General features: G+C 48.9%; 1 protein-coding gene across 5 annotated transcripts in view; it reads right to left on the bottom strand.

Annotated features, from left to right (window-relative positions):
• LOC111158987 (trafficking kinesin protein 1) overlaps nt 1-22,773 on the bottom strand; it is a 183,955-nt gene that overhangs the window by 115,617 nt on the left and 45,565 nt on the right. For 3 of the 5 annotated variants that reach the window (XM_022521334.1, XM_022521335.1, XM_022521341.1), the window contains exon 1: nt 670-760. In XM_022521334.1, the coding sequence (XP_022377042.1) occupies nt 670-760 (91 nt within the window). Of the gene's footprint in view, nt 1-669; nt 761-4,512; nt 4,810-22,773 lie in introns of those variants that run through there. The other 2 variants (XM_022521337.1, XM_022521343.1) reach the window with 2 other exon arrangements.

The following is a 22,773-nucleotide window of genomic DNA, read 5'->3' as shown; positions in this document are numbered from 1 at the left end:
TTGGTAAGAGCAGGAAGACAGGACAGACACCAGACGTTCATCCATCATCAGACTCTGATCCGTTCCCCCAGCGGGGGAGACAAGCCAGAGCACAGATGATTCGTAAGCTCTCCATCACTGGGGTGTGGATCAGAGGTACGGACAGGGCCAAGCACGTTTAGGAAAGAAAGGGGGAAAAAAAAAAAAAAGGAAAGGCAGAGAAGAGAGGGGGAGGAAGGGAGACACTAACTCTGTTCTTCCTTCACCTTTCAAAAAAGTCCATCCTGACCCAGATGCCAGGTGAGGGTCTGAGAAACCAGGATGAAGACACAGGATTAGGAAAAATCGAAGAGTTGGAGAGGTAAGGGCTGGGGGGAGGGGGAGCTTGAAGACCCTCCCTGTTTAGCTGCTGCAAAGAACCACAAGGGGGAAAGTGCTGGGAGTCTGGGAGGCCTGGTCCCAACTCTGGTCACATGTCACTGCCTCCCCCGAGCCTCCGGGATGAGGGGACAAGGTGGGACCAGCTTCTGTGGACCCTCGGCTCTGCCCTTCAATGACTCAATACTGCAATTACCCCACCATGTGCCCAAGGACAACCCGCCAAGCAAAATAGGGCAGGAGAGACACTACTTCTCCTGTGGTCTCTTCTTTCCCGCCACACCACAAAGAAAACAAACAGCAGACACTTACCACATGCGTTTGTCCGAAAGAGCTCGCCTTGGCAGAGTCCTGGCAGAGGCTGGGCCCTGACGGGCTGCCCGAACCGAAGTACCAAGGCCATGTACAGAAATCCAATCCAAAAACAATTCAGAGAGAAAGGGGATTCTCTGTGAGAACCCCAGCACGAGCAAGACCTCAACACAGCCACCCCGCTGTGCCTCCCTCAGCAGCTTTCTCAGTTTGCTTGTTGGGGCAAATCCCAAGATTGTGGCTGCTCTGGAGGCACAATGGGTTACCTAACTCCAGGCAGCCTGGGCACCCTATCGGCTCATCTTGTTAAACCGCCCCAAAGAGAAAATGACGCACCCAAAATGTGATATCCTTAAGTTGTGGGGGTGGAGGGGGCAGGGGAGCAGGGCTTTGTGCTGGACATTGGGCTTTGCCTGAAAATGAAAAAGGAACAAAAGGTCTGCTGTTCACCTCACTGTTCACTGGGAACTGGGGGCGGAGGGTATTTACCGGAGGCCTGATGCCAAGTGGGCTCCCGGGACTGCACTTGGCAAAGCCCCTGGAGGCGGAGAGGCATTCTTGGGGACACTCCAGGTCTCTCTGAGAATAGTTTGCACTATTTCGATGACCCTGTAGTAAGACTTGAACCTGCACCATCCGGCCATCCAGCACCTTGACCATGAAACAGGGTCTGTGCTCACAGTCCTGTTCACTCAGCCGCTGCCAAGTGTGACAGCGCTGAGCTCTGCGGCTCAGCTGTCCCCCATCGGCTTGCCACCAACATCCCAGCAAAGAGCCTCCAGGCACCACGCCCTTTGGGGTTTGAAGTTCCGGCACCACATTCGACCATTTCCTTGTCCTCAAGTTGTCACGTTCAGAGAAAGTGAAACTACTTCAACAGGCTGGATGTTTCCTGGATTTCGCTGGCACAGATGCCACTGGAAGCCCAGGGGTTAGTTCACATGCTTGTACAAGTGAGAACAGAGTTGGGACACTGCCTCCTCCAGGAAGCCTTCTGGGTCCTCCCACAAACTTTTCCCTCCCAGGCTCGGCCAAGCACTCCTCTTAGTGTGCTCCCATATGCCCATGCTTATCGCTATGCTAACTGCGGCGCACCATCCATTTTCACTCATTCATCTGACCACCCCACTGGACTGTATTCCTGGGAGGTCCAGAACTCCTGTCCTGGGGTCATGACATGCACTCCAATCTCACCCCTCAAGCTCAAGGATCTTGGGCAGGATGCTGAACCTCTCGTGATTTAGTCTCTCTACCTATAAAAAGGGGATAAGAGACCCCTCTTGTCAAGCACTGGCTGCATGAGGTATGATTTTAATCACTGGGATTCAGGGCTGCACAAAGTCCTTGCCCTAAAATACAAACATACAGTAGTAACTCATGACTAAGTCTGGGGAGGAAGGTAAGGCAGGAAAAAGAGAAGGGGAAAGGTAGCAGTGGATCATTCTTTGTTCAGGGCAGTCACAAAATGGCCTCTAATGAAATCCCCTTTGGAGAAAGTGAAAAGGGAATCATGAGGACATCAGGGGTATGGCGATCCAGGTGCTGGGCAGCAGCAAAAACAAAGGTCCTGAGGCAGCACATTCCTGGTGAGTCCAAGGATTAGCAAGGAGGCCAGTGTGTCTGGGGTGGAGTGGGCACAGAGGAGACAGTCAGAGAGGTGGGAAAGCCCTGTCACTTAGACCTCCACTGGCCATGATCCGATAGGAGCCCACTGGAGGTCTGGAGCAGATGAGTTAAAGGAATCATCTGACTGTGTGTTTAAAAAGCCTCACTGGTGGGTAGACGGAGAACAGACTGCACAGAAGCAAGCCGGGAAGCAGGTGGCCCAATTTGGAGGCCACCACAATAATCCAGATGTAAGAGGAAGGTGGCCTAGGACAGGGTAGATGCCGTGGAGCTGGTGAGAAGCCATAAAATTCTGGACACACTGAAGACCAAGCCAACAGACTTCCCAGCAAACTGGGGTGTGAAAGAAATACAGAGGTCATGAATGCCTCCAAGGCGATTGGTCTGGGCAACTACAAGAACAAAAGTACCATTTATAAAGACAGGGTAAACCACAGGAAAAGCAGGCCAAAGTGGGAAAGGATTCACTTTTAGCTATTCAAGTTTAAGATGCCCACAGGCACCCAAGGGAAAGATGTTGTATATGGCTTTAAACCAACATGTCTGGCCTCCAGGGGAGAGGATTAGTCTGAGGACAGGAGCTAGACAGGGGTCAGCGTTGGGCAGATTCTAAATCCTGGAGACTGGGGGAGATCACCTGTGGCACTAGTGCTGATGAGAGAGGGAGGGGCTAGCAGGACTAAGCCCCAGGCCCTCCAACATCCCCAGGATCCCAGGATTGGGAGGAACAACAGCCAGCAAGGTAGGAGAACAGGAGAATCAGGGAGCCAAGGGAGGACCAGATTTCCAGAAGGGAGTGCTCAGCAGTGTCAAGCCCTCCTGAAAAGGGAAGAAGATGAAGCCAATGGATGGACCCCTGCACTGACAAGGCCTTCAGTGCTAGGGGAATGGTAGGCTCACACCCTGCTCGCCCTGGCTACAGGTGAGCACAGAAGAGAAACTGCAGTGAGCACAGACAGGAGCAGAGACATGGGTACCGGCCGTGAGGACCACAAGCAATTCTCTTCATGAAGGGAGAGATCATAGCATGTTTCTGTGCTAAGAGGAGAGCTCCCCGAGCAGGGCGAAATGGATGACGTGGAAGGAGAGGAGCTGCAGGAAATGTCTCCTTCCAGAAGTAGGCAGGCCAGCAAGGGTGGGATTCAGGGCACCAGCAGACAGAGGGCCACTCGTGGGGCAGGAACTCAGCACAAGGGCGAGGCCCCCAGGCTGGGATCCTGGGCCATCCCCCTGGCCCACTATACTTGGGACACTCCTGACATACAGGAGGTCCCCCACGCTTAACTGTGAGACAGATCCATGGAAAGCTACTGGAAGCAAATCTGCACATTTTCAGCTGTCACTGGGTGTTATTTCAAACAGGAGGAGAAAAGTAGACACTGCGGACAAAACGAGAACTGGGGTGAACTTTGATATGAAGGCATCTAGAGGTGACTCTAACAACACTCCTTGCTGCTGTCTGAGCTCACCAGCCCACACCACATCTGCTCGGAGCCCCGCCAAGCACTCATCCCCATGATCCCTGGGGGCGGGGGTACAACAAGCAAGAGCTCCAGTGGGATGAACTCTGCTCCTGGGCCGCGGGGAAGTCAGGACAGCTGCAGGCACATGTAAGACGCTAGCTAAGCCAGCCTTGGCAGCAGACGCCGGGCACCAGGACCAGCTCCCCATGTTTGCATCCCCGCAGGGCAGCGCGAGTGATTTCCATTCCACCTGCCTTTATGCAAGAATCAGAAACGGAGCCTCCGCGAGAGGAGCAGGAGCCAAACTACACCCAGCATCACTACAGGCCAAGCAAGCTGCTCAGGGTTCAAAATTCCCATCCTTGGGGCACCTGGGTGGCTCAGTTGTTAAGCATCTGCCTTCAGCTCAGGTCACGATCACACGATCTTGGGATCAAGCCCCCGCATCAGGCTCCCTGCTCAACGGGAAGCCTGCTTCTCCCTCTTCCACTCCCCCTGCTTGTGTTCCCTCTCTCGCTGTGTCTCTCTCCGTCAAATAAATAAATAAAATTACGAAAGAAAATTTCCCATCCTTAACCTCCAGGGCAATTCTTCATCTCATGTTGGGTCTGGATCGTGGCTCTCGCCATCCCAAAGCTCAGACCCTCCGCACTCCACTCGTCCTCCCTGGTCCTTCACACCTCCCCGCACTGACTCCTGTGGCCACACACACCCGTGCCCCCCACCCTGCCCCAGGCAGGAAAGGCCCCCTTACCGGTGATGGTGCAGGCATCCCGGTACCCTCTGCAGCTGGGAGCATCTTCCACAGCCTCGCTTACATAGTGCTCCTCAGGGATGCCCGGGCTGCAGACTAGGACTGCATGGCTGCACGCCTCCAAAGGGGGCACAGAGTTGGCCGAAGTGTCGTCGTGCGGAGCTGTGGCGTCCAGCTTGGCAGGTTTCACGGGGAGGTGCCCACTGCCATCGGGGGCCCCGCTGCCGGAGTCTGGGGCAGTCAGGTGGACAGCCCCCGGTAGGTGTGGTGCACCAGCAGGGGCTCCTTACAGGAAACCTAGGGGACAATCCAGACAGAAGAGCAGTTAGCGGAGCTTCTGAAAAACAACAGTAAAATAAGGGCCCTGAGATGATGTGGGTTCAGATCACAAATTCTGCAAACCAAGGCATTTCCCATCAAATTCTTCATTTCTGATAAAAGAAACAGCACAGTGGAGCTTTCCAGAGACCACCTGATGTAGGGTGACACCTGGCCCTGAAGACTTATTAATGGAATGTGTCCTTCCGTATAGCTGTGACTTAAATATCCATTTTGATTTCTAATACTAATTCATATAATCAGTATAATGCCTATGAACAAAAGCTCCTTGTGATCATCAATAATTTTTTAAGGGATCCTGAGACCAACAAAGTTTTAGAATTACTGCTCCAGTATAAAGTTTTTTTTTTTTTCATTAAGTATAACAACCAGTATAGTTGTTTTTTTTTTTTTATATATTTTATTTATTTGTTTGACAGAGAGAGAGAACACATGCAGGGGAAGCGGCAGAGGGAGAGGAAGAAGCAGACTCCCGCTGAGCAGGGAGCCAGAGGCAGGGCTCCATCCCAGGACCCTGAGATTGTGACCTGAGCCAAAGGCAGAGGCTTAACCCACTGAGCCACCCAGGCGCCCCCCCCCTTTTTAAATAAGAAAGGAAACAAAAAGAGGGGGAAGCTAACAGACATTTTACCCAATACCAACACAGCACAGTAGGTTGTGACAGAAAACTACAGCCCTAGATCTGTGAACTTTTCCCTCCACAAGATGTTATTTACCATACTACGCCAAGAGTTCCTACTAGATATAAATGCATTCAGCCCTCATTAAAGTGAACACACAACTATCAAGTGGGAAGGAGTGGGGGAGCCTGTGGATCCCTGGTGAAAAGTGAAAGGTAACCAGAGATAAAACTGGACTGTGACATCTAATTAGTGATTCAAATACAAATGGGAAGCCACCTGGTAAGAAAAAGCCTGGAATTCCCAAGCAGGACCCCAAAAATATTGTAGGCTGCAGCGGCCTACGGAGGAGGACCAGGAGACCTCCAGAAGTGACCTGTGAGCCCACTAAGCTACTGTTCTATGCAAAGATAACAGAAAGACATTGTCAGACACGTAAAAGCTTAAAGATTTGATCCCTGACACTCCTAGAGAAGCTCCAGCCAGGGAAGCCCACCGCACCTTACAGGCTCCCACTAGTGAACAGATCAATGGAAAGAACTCAAAGGGGAGGAGTGCCTGCTTATATAGTTAAGAATAGCAGTGAAATTAAGCCAGGGACACTGAGAATTAAGGTCTAAATAATGCACACGATTCACAAGCCTCACAGCTGAAAAGGGGGGGAAAAAAAAAGATCAAAGGATTTATAGATTCTCTAGTCCCCAAAAAAGAAATACACAAACACACACACTAAACAATATTAAGGAACCTTAATAGCGGTCCAAACAAACAAAAACAAAATCTCTATCAGACGGACAAAGATTTAAAAATTATAAAAAGGTTCAATTTGGCAAGACTTTTAAGAAACAGTTTTAGGCGTTACTTGGGGTGGGAGGGGTAGTAATAAATTCAGGAGGGCAGCCTGGCTGGCTGTGGGCCCAGGATGTTTACCACGGTGAAATACTAACAACAACCCAACTCTGCCACAGAGAGTGGGGGTGAGGGGTTCAATTACAGCTCCACCAGAGACAAGGCAACCATGCCACCCTGAAAAGAAGCTTCAGGGCCCAGGTGATGTCATCACCATGGGAAGACACCCTGCCCAGAGGGAAGGGAGAGGATGAACACGGCCTTCCAAAAGTTTTAAATCCGCTAACAGACTGAACCCTCAATGTATCCTTTTTTTTTCTTTTTTTTAAATAAGGGGTCTCAAATATACAGATTTCTTAAAGACAACTTCAACCATGGATTATACAACTTTTGCTTTCAAGGTCCATAAAGTGAAGGGTTTGGCAGAAATCCTGGTGATTACGAGCCCTAAACTGATACTGTCCTGCCTCCTGGCGCCTTTGCTTCAATTTATAGTAGTTCTACCCTCACCCCAGGAACATACTGTTATAAAACAAATAGTTCCAGGGGCGCCTGGGTGACTCAGTCAGTTAAGCGTCTGCCTTTGGCTCAAGTCATGATCCCAGGGTCCTGGGACTGAACCCCATGTTGTGCTCCCTGCTCGGTGGGAAGCCAGCTTCTCCCTCTGCCCCTCCCCCTGCTCATGCTCTCTTTCTCTCTCTCTCTCTCCAATAAATAAATAAAATCTTAAAAAACAAATAGCTCGGGCGCCTGGGTGGCTCAGTGGGTTAAGCCTCTGCCTTCGGCTCAGGTCATGATCTCAGGGTCCTGGGATCGAGGCCCGCATGGGGCTCTCTGCTCAGCGGGGAGCCTGCTTTCTCCTCTCTCTCTATGCCTGCCTCTCTGCCTACTTGTGATCTCTCTCTCTCTGTTTCAAATAAATAAATAAAATCTTTAAAAAAAAAAAACAACAAATAGCTCAAGTAAGTATAAGCACTTTCTAAAAAACACAGTTTGGACACATCAGCAAATGCTCACTCAAGCCTCAAACGGGAACACAAGGAGCCATTTTGAAGCACAAAGTACACTTATTATGGTCTGCAACTGGCAAAGCCCTCAGAAGCTTGAGAGGCCTCTCTTTTTTAAGTAGAACAGAACTACTCCAATTTATTTTCTCATCTCCAACCCCAGTGAAAAAGAATTAAGTACATAGGTACGGGCATTCACATGCACGCCGCACCTGAGGTACATCATATCCCATAATTTGTGAATTTTAATGCTCACCACATGACTTTCTTTGGTCATAATATTTTTGGTTTGTTGTGGTTAAAAAAAAAAAAAAATACCCACGTAACACAAAATGTACCTTCTTCACCGTTTCTAAGCATAAAGCTCAGTAGTGCTGAGTACCTTCCCATCGTGGTGGAACCAATCTCCAGAACGCTTTTCAGCTTGCAGAAATGAAAGTGCACTCATTAAACAGCCCCCAGCCTCCTCTCCCGCCACAACCTGGCACCACCACCTACTTTCTATCCTATGAATTCCCTACTCTAAGTGCCTCATGTGAGTAGAACCATAGCATGTCTTTTTGCAAATGACTTACGTCACTTAGCATAATATCCTCAAGGTTTATCTGCGTTGGAGCATCTGTTGGAATTTCATTCTTTCTAAAGGCTGAATAATATTCCACTGTACTGAGAAGCCCTTCTTGAAATGAAAAGACCAATCTCTCGCCCATTAAAGTCAAATGGAAAACAACCTGAACTTCTACAAACACAAAAACAGTTACAGGGATGCCTGGGTGGCTCATTCAGTTAGGCATCTGAGCCTTCCGCTCACGTCATGATCCAGGGGTCCTGGGATAGAGTCCCACATTCGGGCTCCCTGCTGCAAGGAAGCCTGCTGCTCCCTCTCTCACTGTGTCTCTCTCTCTCAAATAAATAAAATCTTTTTTAAAAATAAATAATTAATTTAAAAAAATAGTTACAAATCGCAGCCAACCCAATTTTAGTATATGTGCTGCCGAAGCGAGCACATCGCAGCCAACCCAAACCACTGAAATTCTGGAAGAGGAGCTAATGCACCTAAGACACACGCCTCTGTGCCCGGCACATCTAACATTCTCAAAATAATCACAGATTTGCAAATTCGACCATCCTATTCAGGAGCCAGCATCTCCCATACTATTTCACTGCGAAACCTTTCTCCACATGGTACCCAGTTGCCAGGCGTTTACCTAACGGAGTTTACTTTGGGAAAAGCCTCTTGTGTCTGACTCAACCCCCCTGCCCCCATCCTCCTGTCTCCCACACACTGTGAGCATCTTGAAAGTCCCGGCACCTGCTGGGTACTAAGTAAATATTTACAGAATAAACAGTCATGAGTGAGGGACAAGGGATTTGGTCCCAATGACTCTGAGGATCTCCTGAAGCTACAAAGTGGTAGTTTGAGGATCAGTGTTGTGGGAACCCCATCACAAGTCACAACACCACTACTGACCTTGAGGAATCTCTCGGAAGCGCGTCTGCAGTGCTGTTGGGGGGGGGGGGGGGTTGTGAAGATCACACCCTGTGGGCTCTGCAGGAGGGCGCCTATCGAACCTCCTTCCCATTACTAACTGATACACACCAAGTGTGATTTTGTGTAAGATCAACCACACACAACAGCTCAGGAATCAGGAAGCCTAACCCGGAAAACCCTCAAGAGCTGGCTTGCCAGTTCCTCACCCAGTTTCTAGGTTGAAGAAACTCAGAGCATGAGTCCTGTCCCCGGCCCCCAACCCCAGGGAGACCTCAGGGATGGTGGGGGAGGGGTGACGACGCTTCTCTCCTGCCCCTAAGTGCAGCTGGGCAGCCAGTCCAGGAGTGCTGTGAGAGACACCGTACCGTTTCAAAAATAGTTTTCCCAGAACAGTGGTTTATCAGCGCTTTTACTCATAATGCAGTTTTCTGCTGGGGACTCTAAGAGCTCAAGGATCAGAAATAAAGAGAGCCAGGCACCCAATCAGACTCCAGAACCAAGTGGCCACTGCAAAGGAGGCCACCCAGCAATGTGACCCCAACAACCCCAAAGCAACATTTGGGGGGGCAGGGGGGAGAGAGGCGCTCCTGTATGTCCCAGAGCCTCAGAGGCCTCCTCTCTGAGGCAGTAATACCCACATCTCTTAGACTGTTAAACAGATTATAGACACGGATGTAAGTCTTTATAGCCAGCACTGTGCTAATCACACAGCAAACCCTCCAACTTTACAAATCCCCAAATTGCTCCCCCCTCCCAGAACTATTTATTTACTGTGTAAGAGAAGTGAACATTCCTAAACGTGCACAATTTTGAATACCGGTATTCTGTAGGGCAGTGCATGTCTGTAAAGTCCTAGCCATATCAGCTTCTAAGATTGTATTTATTTGAGAGAGAGCACAAGCAGGGGGAAGGGGCTAAGGGAGAGGGAGAAGCAGGCTCCCTGCTGAGCAGGGAGCCCAATGCGGGGCTCGATCCCAGGACCCTGAGATCATGACCTGAGCTGAAATCAAGAGTCGGACACTTAACCAATGGACCCACGTGGGCGTCCCAACAATACAAACTTTATTAAGAGCTCGGAGAGTGCACCAGACACTGCGTCAAGAGTATTTTGGAGGCTTTAAGTTATGCCACCCTCTACCACCTCCCCATCCTTGCTGGGGTCCTGTGACCAGCCCCATTTCACAGTTGAGAAAAGAAATGCTCAGAGAGGTTCATTAACTTTCCAGAGGTCACAGAGCCAGCAATCCAGGTCTTCACTGCGACAAGGGATGGAAACCCAACATAAAAACAATCCTAGCACCTGGTCTCTTGCCTTCCCCTCTGTCCACCACACATGAGCATCTGAGGCTTCACGGGATTCAGGAACAGAGCAGCCACAGCCCTGGGTGCTCTCTGGCTCCGGCAAACCCTGGCACCCCCAGCAAAAGGCCTCTTTCAGGCAGAGGAAACAAACAGGGCTTAGGCAAAATGAGAGTGGACAGTCCTGAGCCATGAAAGGGCCTCTGTTTCCCTGCCTGACTTCTGCTTGCAGAGCCTGCGGGAAGGAGAGATTTTTCTCAGCAGAGGAGTGAGAAATTCTGCAACCTGGTCAATTCTTCAGCCAAAGAGGTGCCAGGAAAAGAAGTAGGAGAAAGTACACATGGAGGCGGCTTTGCATTCGAGCTAGGAAGCTTCTCCAGCCTCTGGCCCGAGGCCCTTGACCTAGGATCCCCTGCCTCACTCTTCTTCTCAACTTATGACCCATGATCCGGCCCCCTGGTTGTCAGGGGATAGGACAAGCCACTCATCTTACCCTAGTTTGTTGCTAACAAAGTACACAGGTACAAGCTCGTCGTCCCCCCTGCCATCGGCATGTGATTTTTGGGAACCGGAACTAAAACCCAGAGAGCTGTGTGACACTGAGGACACGGCACTGCCTCTCTGAGCCTCAGATGCCTCATCTGGATAAGGAAGACCTTGAGTGAGCATGAACCAGACAGTCCCTTGCAGCTAAGCCCCATGAGGAGCCCCAAAAGCACAGGAAATTATGGGAAGGCTTCTGTGTCATCAGCCCTTCCCCTGCACCACTCTCCCCCACCACCCCGTACTATCCGCATGAATCCTCCTCCCTCACCCACATACAAGGGACTTCTGAGAGGAAAGCCAAGTGATACTATGCAGATACAGCCACCCTGCGCAGGCACGAATCAGCTATTTCCCAAGAGCCAAAGAAAGGCGCTTCCACCAGGACCAACTCAGACGTTGTCGGGGGGAAACAGAACAGGGCTCCAGGTTGGTGGCCCCACAGGTGACAAGAAGAAGCCGGTGCAGGATGACTCCCTCCATGGCCAGCCAGGTGCCTGAGCTTGCAAGGCCTCCATTTTCTGGGCAAAGGCATCCAATACATCTGGCACAGGACCTGCTGTCATAGTTTAGTAATTCTGAACAGACAGGTCCAAGTACAGCAAAAGTTTTCATTAGGATTATATTAGTCCTCCACTGACGCAATGGCAGGCTGCCACACATCTGCTGGCTTGAAATGACACCTATTTACCAACTCACTGTTTTCTAGATCAGCAATCTGACATGAGACCCCCTGGGCCCCGGGCAACAGGTCAGCAGGGCCATGCTCCTTCCTGGTGCCCTGGGGAAGAGCTGGAATCCAAGCTGATTCAGGTTGTTGGTCACAATCAGTTTCCTGTGTTTGCAGGAATGAGATCCCGGTTTCCTTGCTGGGCTCTCTGCTGGGCGCCAGCCTTTGCTCCTAGGAATCCTGTGTTCCTTGTCATACTTCCCAGGTTCTTGCCTGTGACCCCCACATCTCAGAGCAACAGCCCGTCGAGTCCTTCTCACACCTGGAGCCTACAGTCCCCTCCCTCCACATCTGAATAGCTCCTCTTCCCTCCCCCTTCTCTGTTTTGAAGGGCTCATGTGATGACACTCACATGATCAGGGCAGTTTCCTGTCCTAAAGTCATGTGATCAATAACCTTAATTCCAACTGCAAGCCCCTTTGGGCCAGAACCTAGGTTGGTGCTGGACTGATGAAAGCCAAGGGACAGCAATCTTGAAGGAACGACTTTAAAATTTTGCCTCCCACAAGGGCCTTTGGTTCTGAAGGCCCGGTAGACCTCAGGAGCCCACCATGTCGCCCCCAGCCTGGTGAGAGGGCAAACCAGAGTCAGCCCAGACCCTTTTGGCCCCACAGGAAGATGCCTGAGGCCCAACACTGGGGACCAGACAGGAGAGGGTTTAGTCCCAGCTCTGCCACCACCTACTGACCGTGGTCCTTGGTCAGCTTCTAAGATGTATCTCATCTATAAAATGCAGGTGTCACCAATGGGTCACCAAGTGGCTGGGACAAGGAGAAACAATGAAAGCAGGTGGCCTGCCCCGCCTAGGAGGGGAGCCTAAGCATTAGTACCTGAACATACCGCAGAGGCAGATTTATATCTACAATGCAGTTTTTCTCTCGAGAATCAGGTAACATGAAGGCTGTGGACTCAGGGCACCTACTTCCAGGCCCGGACACTCCCCAGAGGCTGAGTCAATCACAAAGGAGGCTGACTGAGGTGTGATAAGCTCTAGGCTCCCCCCCACTCTCGGGTCAGCCATGCTGCAGCTGCTTCTCTGAGCAAACTGCTGTGTGCTTCAAAGGTGCTGAGACCCACGTGTGCTATTTCAGAACCCAGGCGGCCTCAGCATTCCTGGGACATAAAATGAGCCACGGGCTTGGCACTCAACCTAGTAATTTACATGCATGACCCCATTTATGGCTCACAACCTATCAAAGTAATATCAGTAGCTGCTGCTTTCAGGAGAGGAACAGGCTCAGAGAGATAAGTAACTTGCCCAGGATTTGAACCTAGATCTGAATGGCCCCGAAGATGCTGCCCTATTGCAGCCGTGAGTGATCCTGGGCTACTGTGTCGTTCAGTCGAGTGGAGAATCCTATGCCCCGTGCTCTCTCACCGCTGCCCCTTCTCTTACAGCTGTCCACGGTCTCTCAAAGCAACCCTCCTGGGACGCCTGAGTGGCACAGTGGGTTAAGCATCTGACTCTTGGTTTTCAGCTCTGGTCCTGATCTCAGGGTCGTGAGATCGAGTCCCACGTCCAGCTCCGCGCTCACACTGCATCTGCTTAGATTTTCTCTCCCTCGCTGTCTCTCCCCCCATCCTCACGGGCTGGCTCTCTCTCTAAAACAAACAAATCTTTAAAAACAAACCCTCTTGCCGTAATAGGGGCAAAGGAACCCAAAGTGAAGATCCCACTGAAACCACTCAAGTGCACATAAGAAATAAGTGTCCCCCCCAGCCAGCCCAAGGTGCAGTCTGACCTCTGGGGCCACGCTGGGTGGGTAGGCAGGCAGGCCGCCGAGGGGCACCCGCGCAGGTCCAGTCCTCCCTGACTTCTCCGTCTTACCGCTCCCTCCCCACCGCATTTGACCTCTCTGCCACTCTCAGCAGCTCCTTAAATAACTGGACAAGCAGCGAAGTAGTGGAAAATACCATGCACAGTTGGAACAGCTGGAGGATGAGGAGGGGAGGAGCTGCCACTTTGCACAAAGGTGACACATGCAGAAAGAGCGAGGCCGCCAGTGGACAGGGGGATGGGAGTCTGGGGGTGGTGGTGAGCCCCCAGTCCTGCAGAATGACAAAATGGCTCACTGCAGGCTTTCACACACCCAAAACCCTTTGTCGCCTAAATCAAACCCACACTAGAGCCTGATGGGGCCCTTCTCATTCTGGGAGGCAGCAGTGGGGCCAGGCTAAGGGCCTGGCTCCACATTTCATCTCCGGTAACAGGAGAAGCGGGACTGGGAAGCATTTCTTGTTGACACAAAAACTTCAACGACCGATCGCTATGCCACACTGCAAAGGGAAGGAGCGTCCTGGGAGAGAGGGTGAGCGGGACTACCTGTGGCACGAGGAGGCAGGGTAAACCAGGTCAGAGCCACAGTGGGCACCCCAAGGCACAGGAAAGGCAATGTCATATGGTCTCAAGGACAACTGTCAGGGCCTCTCGTGGACTCCTAGGAGGTGCCTGGAAAGGGGCCCTGGAAAAGGAGAGGCCAGGGCTGGGGACAGCTAGGGACTGCAGGCGGGTGTCGTCACGGTTTGCACTAGGCTGGCTGAAGGCGTGGAGGTGGGGCGGGGGTGGCACTCTAGTGCCTGCCACACGTGTCCTCCTCGCTGAAACCCACTTTCCCATGCTCTCATGCTCGCGTGCGTATGCGCGTGCACACACACACACAGGAAATAAAAGCCATTTCCAAGGCTGTACCATTCTCTAGTTCCAAAGAAAGTGAATCCCCAAAATAGTCTTTAAAAGAAAATCAAGAATCAAAGAAAAGGCTGATAACTCTAGGCAAGCAGAGGAAAAATTATGGGGTCTGGTCCTATATAACCCCACCTTGTCTTTTCTAAACCTTGCTTAGGACAGAAGCAAACCAGCCCACACACAGCACTGCCCCCCGCCCCCTAGTCCCTGCCATGAAGAACAGACCCATTTCATCCATCAGGTCTCATGAATGAAAACTGCTGTCAGGTGACCAGATCTCCCAGTTTCCAAAAATAATCCTGCCGCACCGGAGAGAACAGAAATGCCCAGCCTCGCCACCTCCCAGCCCCGTCTCCCAGAAGAAGGCCGGTGAGGGAACCAAAGGCCGTGCGCTGACAGCCTTACGTAACAGGCCCAGCTCTCTCGAGCTGGTGGCAACAGATTTATAACACGCCAGAAATAGCTCCCTCTCCTGCGAAACAGGACGGGCCTGGGAGGCTGAGAAGCAGAGCCTCGCCTACAGCCTGCCTCTCCCCTTTCGTCCACAAAGGACCCCTTCTGCGCCTTCCAGCACGAAGCAAGTTCAGTGAGACCAGCTGCCAGGGCCCCACACAGACAGGTATCACCTGAGACCCTCCCTCAACGCTGGAGAAGACATTCAAAACCTGGGTCCCTCAGAGACGGCGTGCCCAGGCCAGGGGACGAATGGTAACTCCAGCATGTTGCTCTGTAGACAAGTGTCCCCAGCGCCACTGGGTTGCTCCTAGACCAACTCAGGACAAAGCGTGGCCTCTGGATACTTGATCCTGTCAGCCCCAGGGTGCAAGGCCAGCCCGACAGGTGGCAGGCAGGACGGAGGCAGTCGTGTGTGCCCTGCCCCACTTCGAACCCCAATCGGAAAATCCGAAACTGCAGCAGAGGTCTGTTCACATTCCCAGGATGCCCTGGAGGAGTTCTGGAGGCTGGCCAAAGCCGGGGAGGGTGGCAAGGGTGGTGACCTTGTCCAGAATCGCCAGGGGATGGCTCACCAACAATCTCCATGATTCCAGGCTGGAGGGCTGCGGCTGCTTTAAAGAGGAAACAGTCCCCTGAGAAGAGCCAGATGTCCTCACCAGGAAGCCCTGCAGCCCAGATGCAAGTGTCCTCACTTTGAAGGGGCATGGGGTCTTGGGGGAGCAAAAAGTGTGGGAGGGAAGAGAGCAGAGATCTTTGGGGAAAAGCAAGCGCGTGAGGCCTCACCTGCCCTCTCAACGTATAGCAATAAACCGCGCCTGGCCAAGAACAGCGGCTGACACGCTCCAGGATAAAGTTAATACAGTAACCAGAGTGGGAAGGAGGCCCAAGCATGTGGGACAAGGGTGGGAGACAAGGAGAAGAGAAGGGAGCAAGCAGTTCTCTGTGCATAAGCCCTCCCGGGGTCCTGGCTTTTACGGCACTCGGTCCCCGGGAGGAGCCTAGCTTTTAATGATTACATCAAGGAAAAGAGTAAGAATGGCTCCTGGTTACTGCACAGTGACCATGTCCCGGGTCAGGGCTGGGTGCGTTACCCCCAGGCATCCGGACGTAAAACTCCACGGCGGCCTGTGGGCCTGCATCATGGCTTCTTCCTCACGCTGCTGATGGAGACACGGGCTGGAGATTCCTCGCCGACGATCCGAAAGCCTGGAGGTAGTCCTGGTATTGAACCTTCGCCCGCCTACCCCGCAAACAGCAAGTGTGTTGTACACAGCAAATGCCAATAAATGCAGAAGGTGAGTGTCAGCTTTGTTCATGGTATCTTTTTTTTTTTTTTTTAACATTTTATTTATTTGTTTGACAGAGAGAGAGAACACAAGCAGGGGAAGCAGCAGAGAGAGAGGAAGAAGCAGACTCCTGCTGAGCAGGGAGTCCGAGGCAGGGCTCAATCCCAGGACCCTGAGATCATGACCTGAACTCAAGGCAGAGGCTCAACTGACTGAGCCACCCAGGCGTCCCTCACAGTATTCTCTTAGCACTCATGTAGACTGGTAATTTTTCCGAACAGTTAGGACATAAAAAGAGCAATCCTTTACAAAAAAGAAATTAATAGTATAAGATAATGTCAGTTTCGAGATAAATGCATTCAAAGAAATCATGAAGATCATTTTACACTGAAAAATGTTAACATCCCCAATGAAAATGCTTAGGCGTCAGTCATTAATAAAGGAAATTCAGTAATAGTTTTCAGGAGAAAAAAAAAATCCCCAAAGAAATCAAAGAAATAGTAATGAAAACATGAGATACTATCTCATTATCTATCAAACAGGCACCCTTTTGCTTCCCCTGTAGACAGAGCCTCCACTGCAGACAAGGGTTTAGCTAATGAGTTAGCTTCAAGTCCAGGGGCAGGCATCAAAAGCAATCCCTCTTCTCCAAGTATTTCCTAGGAAAAAGACCATAACTGTGGACAGAGAGAACTTTCCTCTTCTCAGCACTGCACAACAGAGAACAGTTAGAAAATGAAAACGCCTAATGATACGGACTTCAATTCAATAAAGCAAGGCCCATCCACATAACACATCTGTACACTCCTGACCGTAACACCATTTCTTTTTTTTTCATTTTTTAGAAGATTTTATTTATTTATTTGACAGAGAGAGAGAGATCACAAGTAGGCAGAGAAGCAGGCAGAGAGAGGGGCGGAAGCAGGCTCTCTGCTGAACAGAGAACCCAATGCGGGGCTTGATCCCAGGACCAGGAGACCATGACCTGAGCCAAAGGCAGAGGCCTAACCCACTGAGTGACCCAGGGACCCCATAACACCATTTCTAACATCGGTGCAGAGAAACGTGTGGTGGTCAAGCCAGGATGCTCAGGATAGATTCAGTGGGAAAACAGCAGACCACAAAAGCAGGTGCAGAAGACAAGGTGCCTATTTTAATAAAAATGAGACACATATAAATATAATAAAAGAAATGTCATCTTCATGGGCATCCCAACCTCATGCCCCATCCCCGCCCACAGAACTACACGCAATAGTCTGCTGCTGCCCTTTCCTTATTAGGGCCCTGGCTGTCCTTCCTCACGACAGTCCAGCCTCCCCTCTCAATGGCTGGGTGAGCTCTAGCGCACCACTGCACCTTCCTAGATGCCCACAACTTTTGAACAGCCTGAGTACAAGCACATTTCTTCACCAGTGCATCAAATGCCTTTCCTAAAGCACTTCCACCATAAGCTCGACCCCTTTGAAACAGTTCCCATGAGTCACCATGGGGGGTAGGGCAAGTTAAAGTTAGCTGGCCTCTACAAGCCTCAGTGCTCTCCTCTGTAAAATGAGACATAATAACAGTACCTAAGTGTGCAGGGCTGTCATAAGGATTCAGTGAGATATAATATGTTAAAGTAAAGTCAAATGTACTCTAAGCACACAGAGTCAATGCTCAGTGACAGCTCCCCTAATGGGAGTCAACTTGTCGGGAAAATGGGAACCCTATTTCAACAAGCATTTTCCTACAACCAAGCTATGTATAAAGTTCAAGCACACGTGGCTTATATCCTATGCTTCATATCATATGGACAGAAGCAGACTACAATCAAGACTCACTTCTGCCTCTTTTGTTCGTTGCTGTGGCCTCAGTTCCTAGGATATAGCAAAAGGCCCATGAATGAGGAAAGAATTAGATGACTCGCCCAACTGACTATAACCCCAACCCATCTTCTGATTTAATTACAACTATATGACAGGCTAATCCCAATTGTGGTGACTCTGAGGCACAATGGGTTTCCACTGAGTCATGTGTCATATTAGGAAGTGAGAAGGGACTGTGTGAGAGGATTCCTGAATGACAAAACCAAGGTCATCTTCTGAAATTGACCCACAAAACCTGAAAGCTTAAAAGAGAAAAGTAAGTCTCACCTAAGCATCAGAGGAGGACAGGAAATTTTTATTTTCCACTGTACTTCTGAATAAAGCTTCATTCCCATTTCCGTATCAGCTTCTCAGTGTGCAACAAACTACAGTGAAACCATAGCCTTGTGTTTTTGAAAACAGATTCCATAGCTATGGTAACAGAAGTTGTCACTACTCGGACTTCACTGTAGGATCAACTGGGGAGAAACAGCTCTCAGTCCAGACACAGCTAATCAGCTCTGGACAGTGTTCTTTTCAGCACAATGTGCTTAAACCATAATTAACAAAGCCCTTAAACAGAATTCTCTAGACAAACTGTACCACATAAAGGTTCCTTCAACTAACAATTCATACTTAGGGATACACACACACAAATCTCCTTGTCCTGATTTTATTAATTCTAAATAATCCCCCAAGAGGCGAGTGATTGGTCCACATTAAAAATCAGATTCTGGACTTGAATCATCGTGCCAACAAAGAAGCAATTTTCTACAAAACATTAACATAGGCATCTACACAGAAGTGGGAAACCATGGCTCAATTTTTATCATCCACTTTTGGTAAGTAATCCAAAACAGACTTTGGGATTACTCAAGAAGTAGCACAAATAATTAGGAATGCATGGTATTTAGGGTAGAAGCCAAAAGTTTCTGTATGAAGATATCACAGGGGAAAAAAAAAAAAGAATATCGCAGAAAGCAGTGAGGTCAGAGACAATGGCTACTGAGGGGGGCTAAAGGAAGCACATTCCACCCCCCCCCCCCGCCCCCGAAAAAAGCACCCAGGGGAGCCTGGGTGACTCAGTCGGTTAAGCATCTGACTCTTGATTTCGGTTCAGGTCTTGATCTCAGGGTTATGAGTTCAAGCCCTGTGTTAGGCTCCACGCTAGACATGGATCCTACTTAAAACACACACACGTAGACACATACATGGCACCCAATCAGGCTCTCTGAAATTAACAGGCTTGCTACTAGGGAACCGGTCGAACAGCCATGCACACACTGAATGAATCCTGACAGGTGGCTTGCAGTCAACATGTAGTTTCATGAGATGGTAAAATCTCCTTAAGGTGAACGGGCCATGATAACCACAACACATAAAGGCAATAGCAAGACAGAAAACAGAAGGAGGAAACGCACTGGCTAGGAACTGGATGGATGGGAGGCAGGGAGGACAGAGTCATCTCCAAGCAAACAAGCACTGGCATCTCACTGGTCCCCACCAGTCACTGCCCCCAAGGGTGCCAAGAGTAGGGGTCCCACAGAGGCACTAATTCTGTACTGTTCATGACCTCAGCTGGGGGGATCAATGCTCACCTGCCACATTCCCAAGTTGGGCTATCCCTTTCCCTCTCCACCATCTTTCCAGTTCAAACAAGTGGCCTCTCTCTAAGGTCTTGGTGAGTCTAACGCACCCCAGAGTTTCATCTTCACAACTGCAAGTTTAACAGGAGACCCAAGGAAGACTGCTTGCTCACAACTTCAAAACCACACCACCCACGTGGTCCTGGGAGAACTGACGGGGTCACATTTTCACAACTCTCTTATGTTTGGCCTACAGCATGTTGTTAATTTTTGAACTAACTGCCAGCGTTAAAAGTCAAAAGTTTTCACATAAAAAATATCTGGATTTCTCAGCCTCTCAATGGTAAATTCGGAGTTCTGGTAACATCAGTCTCATGGTCCTTAAAGGCAACCCTGGTCAGGAGCTAGAGAGCAGATACCCTCCATCTGCCATAGTCCCCACCCCTCCTGGCTATCTGATGCCCAGCTGGTCCACCCCTTGGTATTTCTCTGCCTGGCCTCTACTAGCATGTTCTATACCAACAAAGGCTACACTCTGGAATAGCTTTCCTTTAATACAAAATGGTTCCCATCTTGGTAGGTGCCCTTTTTCCTATCATTCTGCAAAATTCCAATCTCTGAAAAAGGGATTGGTTTTAGATAAATTCCTGGTTAGCTTCTTGTTCATACTTGTAATAGAAAACATACAACCCAACATAAAAGTTTTTAAAGACATCCTTATACTTCCCATCATGAAAATTTTCTCCATCAAACTCTACTACTCATTTACAGAATTTCACAGGGGAATTCTATTAGACCTTCAAAGACCAGATAATCCCAAGTACAGTTAAATTGTTCCAGGTCACATTAAAAAGAAAAGGGGAAAAAAAAAAACACCAAGAAAACATGCACACACACATCATGGGATCTATTCCAGGAACTGTTCAACATTTAAAAATCCTTTACTACAACCCACCAAATTACTAACTCTAAGGAGAAAAATGAGTATCTCTATAAATGCTAAAAAACTTCAATACAGTTCAACAACCTATTATCTAGTAAAAACAGTCCATAAAATAGGAATTGATGGATACTGCCTTAACAACACACACACACACACACACACACACATCTATGTTCAAAATCTTACTCAATGGAGAAACCATAGCACGGTTCTCAGTGAGGTGAGAAGGTTAGGACACCCACTGTCTCCACTACTAGATAACAACATGTTGTGGGTGTGAACTAACACAATTAGACAACTCAACAATTAGCAGCGTAAGAATGGGAAAAGCAGTAGTAAAATGATCTCTTTGTAGATGATATGATTATACATGGAGAAAAACCAAGAGAAAAACAAAACTAACTCAATAAAGGAAGTTGGCAAAATAGCAGGATATGTTGGCACAAACATCAACAGCCTTCACATCCACGAACAATAACCAGAGGGAAGATACGACAGCAGATGAATCCCCCCACGACGCCAAAATAAACCACTCTGAAATAAACCGCACAAATGTATGTACAACATAGGAGAACATTTTTAAAATATCACACAGTTATTCATCATGTCACAAATTGTAAGACGAAAACATCAGAAACAGCATAAATGTTTATATAAAAGAGTTAATTCAGCCAAACAATGGAATCCCATATAGCAGTAAAGAAAAAAAATATCTGAGGTAAGATCTCCATAAACGGATTATGGACTAGTTTCTGGAATATACTGCAAAGTGCAAGAAAAAAAGGTATAAAAGGTTACTACTTTGTGTACATGAGAAGGGAAAATAAAACATTCACATACAAGTAGCAGGGTTTTGTTTTGTTTTGTTTTTTTAAGATTTTATTTATTTATTTGAGAGAGAGAAAGAGCACAAGCTTAAGGGAGGGGCAGAGGGAGAAGCAGACTCCTCGAAAGCAGGAAGCCTGATGTGGTGCTGGACCCCAGGACCCTGAGATCATGACCTGAGCCGAAGGCAGATGGTCAACCAATGCAGCCATCCAGGTGCCCCATCGCTGATTATTTTTATAAAAAGAAACACAGGAGGAACAAACAACTGAAAACTGGTTGCCTCTCCAGGTGGGTAGGAACAGGGTGAGAGTAACACACGCTGTATCTGGGTGCACCCTTTCCTATACTTGGGACTCTGGGTCAGATTCACAGTTTACATAATCGAAAAATTAAGTCAATGAAGATGGGAGACTGATACCCCAGGTAATCAAAAGGACGAGAACATAGTCACAGCACAAACGAGTAACACTAGCACTCGAAGAAGAAATCGGCAATGTCACTCTTGCACCCAATACCCTGTACACACTCAATAAGATACATCCTAAGGACAAAAAGAACTGCACAGGGACGCTTAGGTGGCTCGGTTGGTTAAGCGTCTGCCTTCAGTTCAGGTCATGATCCCAGGCTTCTGGGATGAGTCCCACTTTGGGTTCCTTGCTCAGCAGGGAGCCTGCTTCTCCCTCTGCCTGCCACTCCTCTGCTTGTGTGTGTGCGCGCTCCCTCGCGCTCTCTCTCTCTCGCTGACAAATAAAATCTTAAAAAAAAGAACTACACAAAGCCAAACTTACTTAGTAGGTGTATTGATGGGATGGGTATGGGTGTAACCACTTCTAAAATTATTTGGGGTGCAATGTGTAAATATGTTGGTGTTGCATAATAAACAGCTATTGTTAATAACAAGGTGGAGGGTGTTTATTTCATGGGAAGGGCAGGAAAAGCAGAACCAAAAAACCCTAAAAAGGTTCGGTGTGGGTGGAACTGAAGATGCAGGGGAGAAAGCTGGAGAGGCGGGGGCAGGCGTGGGCCACATCATCACACAGTTCCAAGGGGCCACTAGTCACTGTCACCTGTGTAACTGTACACTAAGATGGCCCTGGCCTTTTTGCCCCATGCTAAAAAGAGCTTGGTCTTTATCCAGGAGGCAAATAATCTACCATGGAAGAAATTCTTTGGGCTGCCAAGTTCATCCTAAGATACCCAGTGAGTTAAGATGACACCAGGGGCTTTGAAAGGAGAGAACTTCGTGGCTAGGGGGCTTGGGAACCCTCAGGACAAACAAGTCCCATAGATTCAGATCTGCAGAAAGGCATGTGCTTTAAAAACCAATTCCAACCCTTCCACAATTCCTCTGATTAGAAACAAACAAAATTAAACTGAACAGCCCTTTGCCACGTGACTGCTGGGGGAAAAGAAAAAAAAAAAACACAGCTCCTTAACCCACTGGAAATAAACCCTTAATATTACAAGGTAAAAGCAACTCACAAATCATTTTCAGAAAAGCTGTCCTTTCCGGGAAGTCTAACACAAATATTTTAACTTTGGTATTTTAGGAACCATTCTGTAAACCGCTTAAAATGCTCATTATTCACTTGCTTTTCCATGATAAGCTCCTATAATAGAGCAACATTCAAGCTATTCTTATAAGTCTAGAATCACATGAGAGCTTCCCAAATTCCAGCTGATAATATTTTCGAGTTCTTCAGAATTACATTTGGGTAACTCATATGGCAAGTTCAAAAGTCTGTTTCACACC

Source organism: Enhydra lutris, unplaced genomic scaffold, assembly GCF_002288905.1.
Source record: "Enhydra lutris kenyoni isolate GAN:26980312 unplaced genomic scaffold, ASM228890v2 scaffoldscaffold66, whole genome shotgun sequence".
In the NCBI taxonomy this organism is placed as follows: Eukaryota; Metazoa; Chordata; class Mammalia; order Carnivora; family Mustelidae; genus Enhydra; species Enhydra lutris.
Note: the sequence above shows the minus strand (reverse complement) of the source record. Positions and strands in the feature narration are given on the sequence as shown.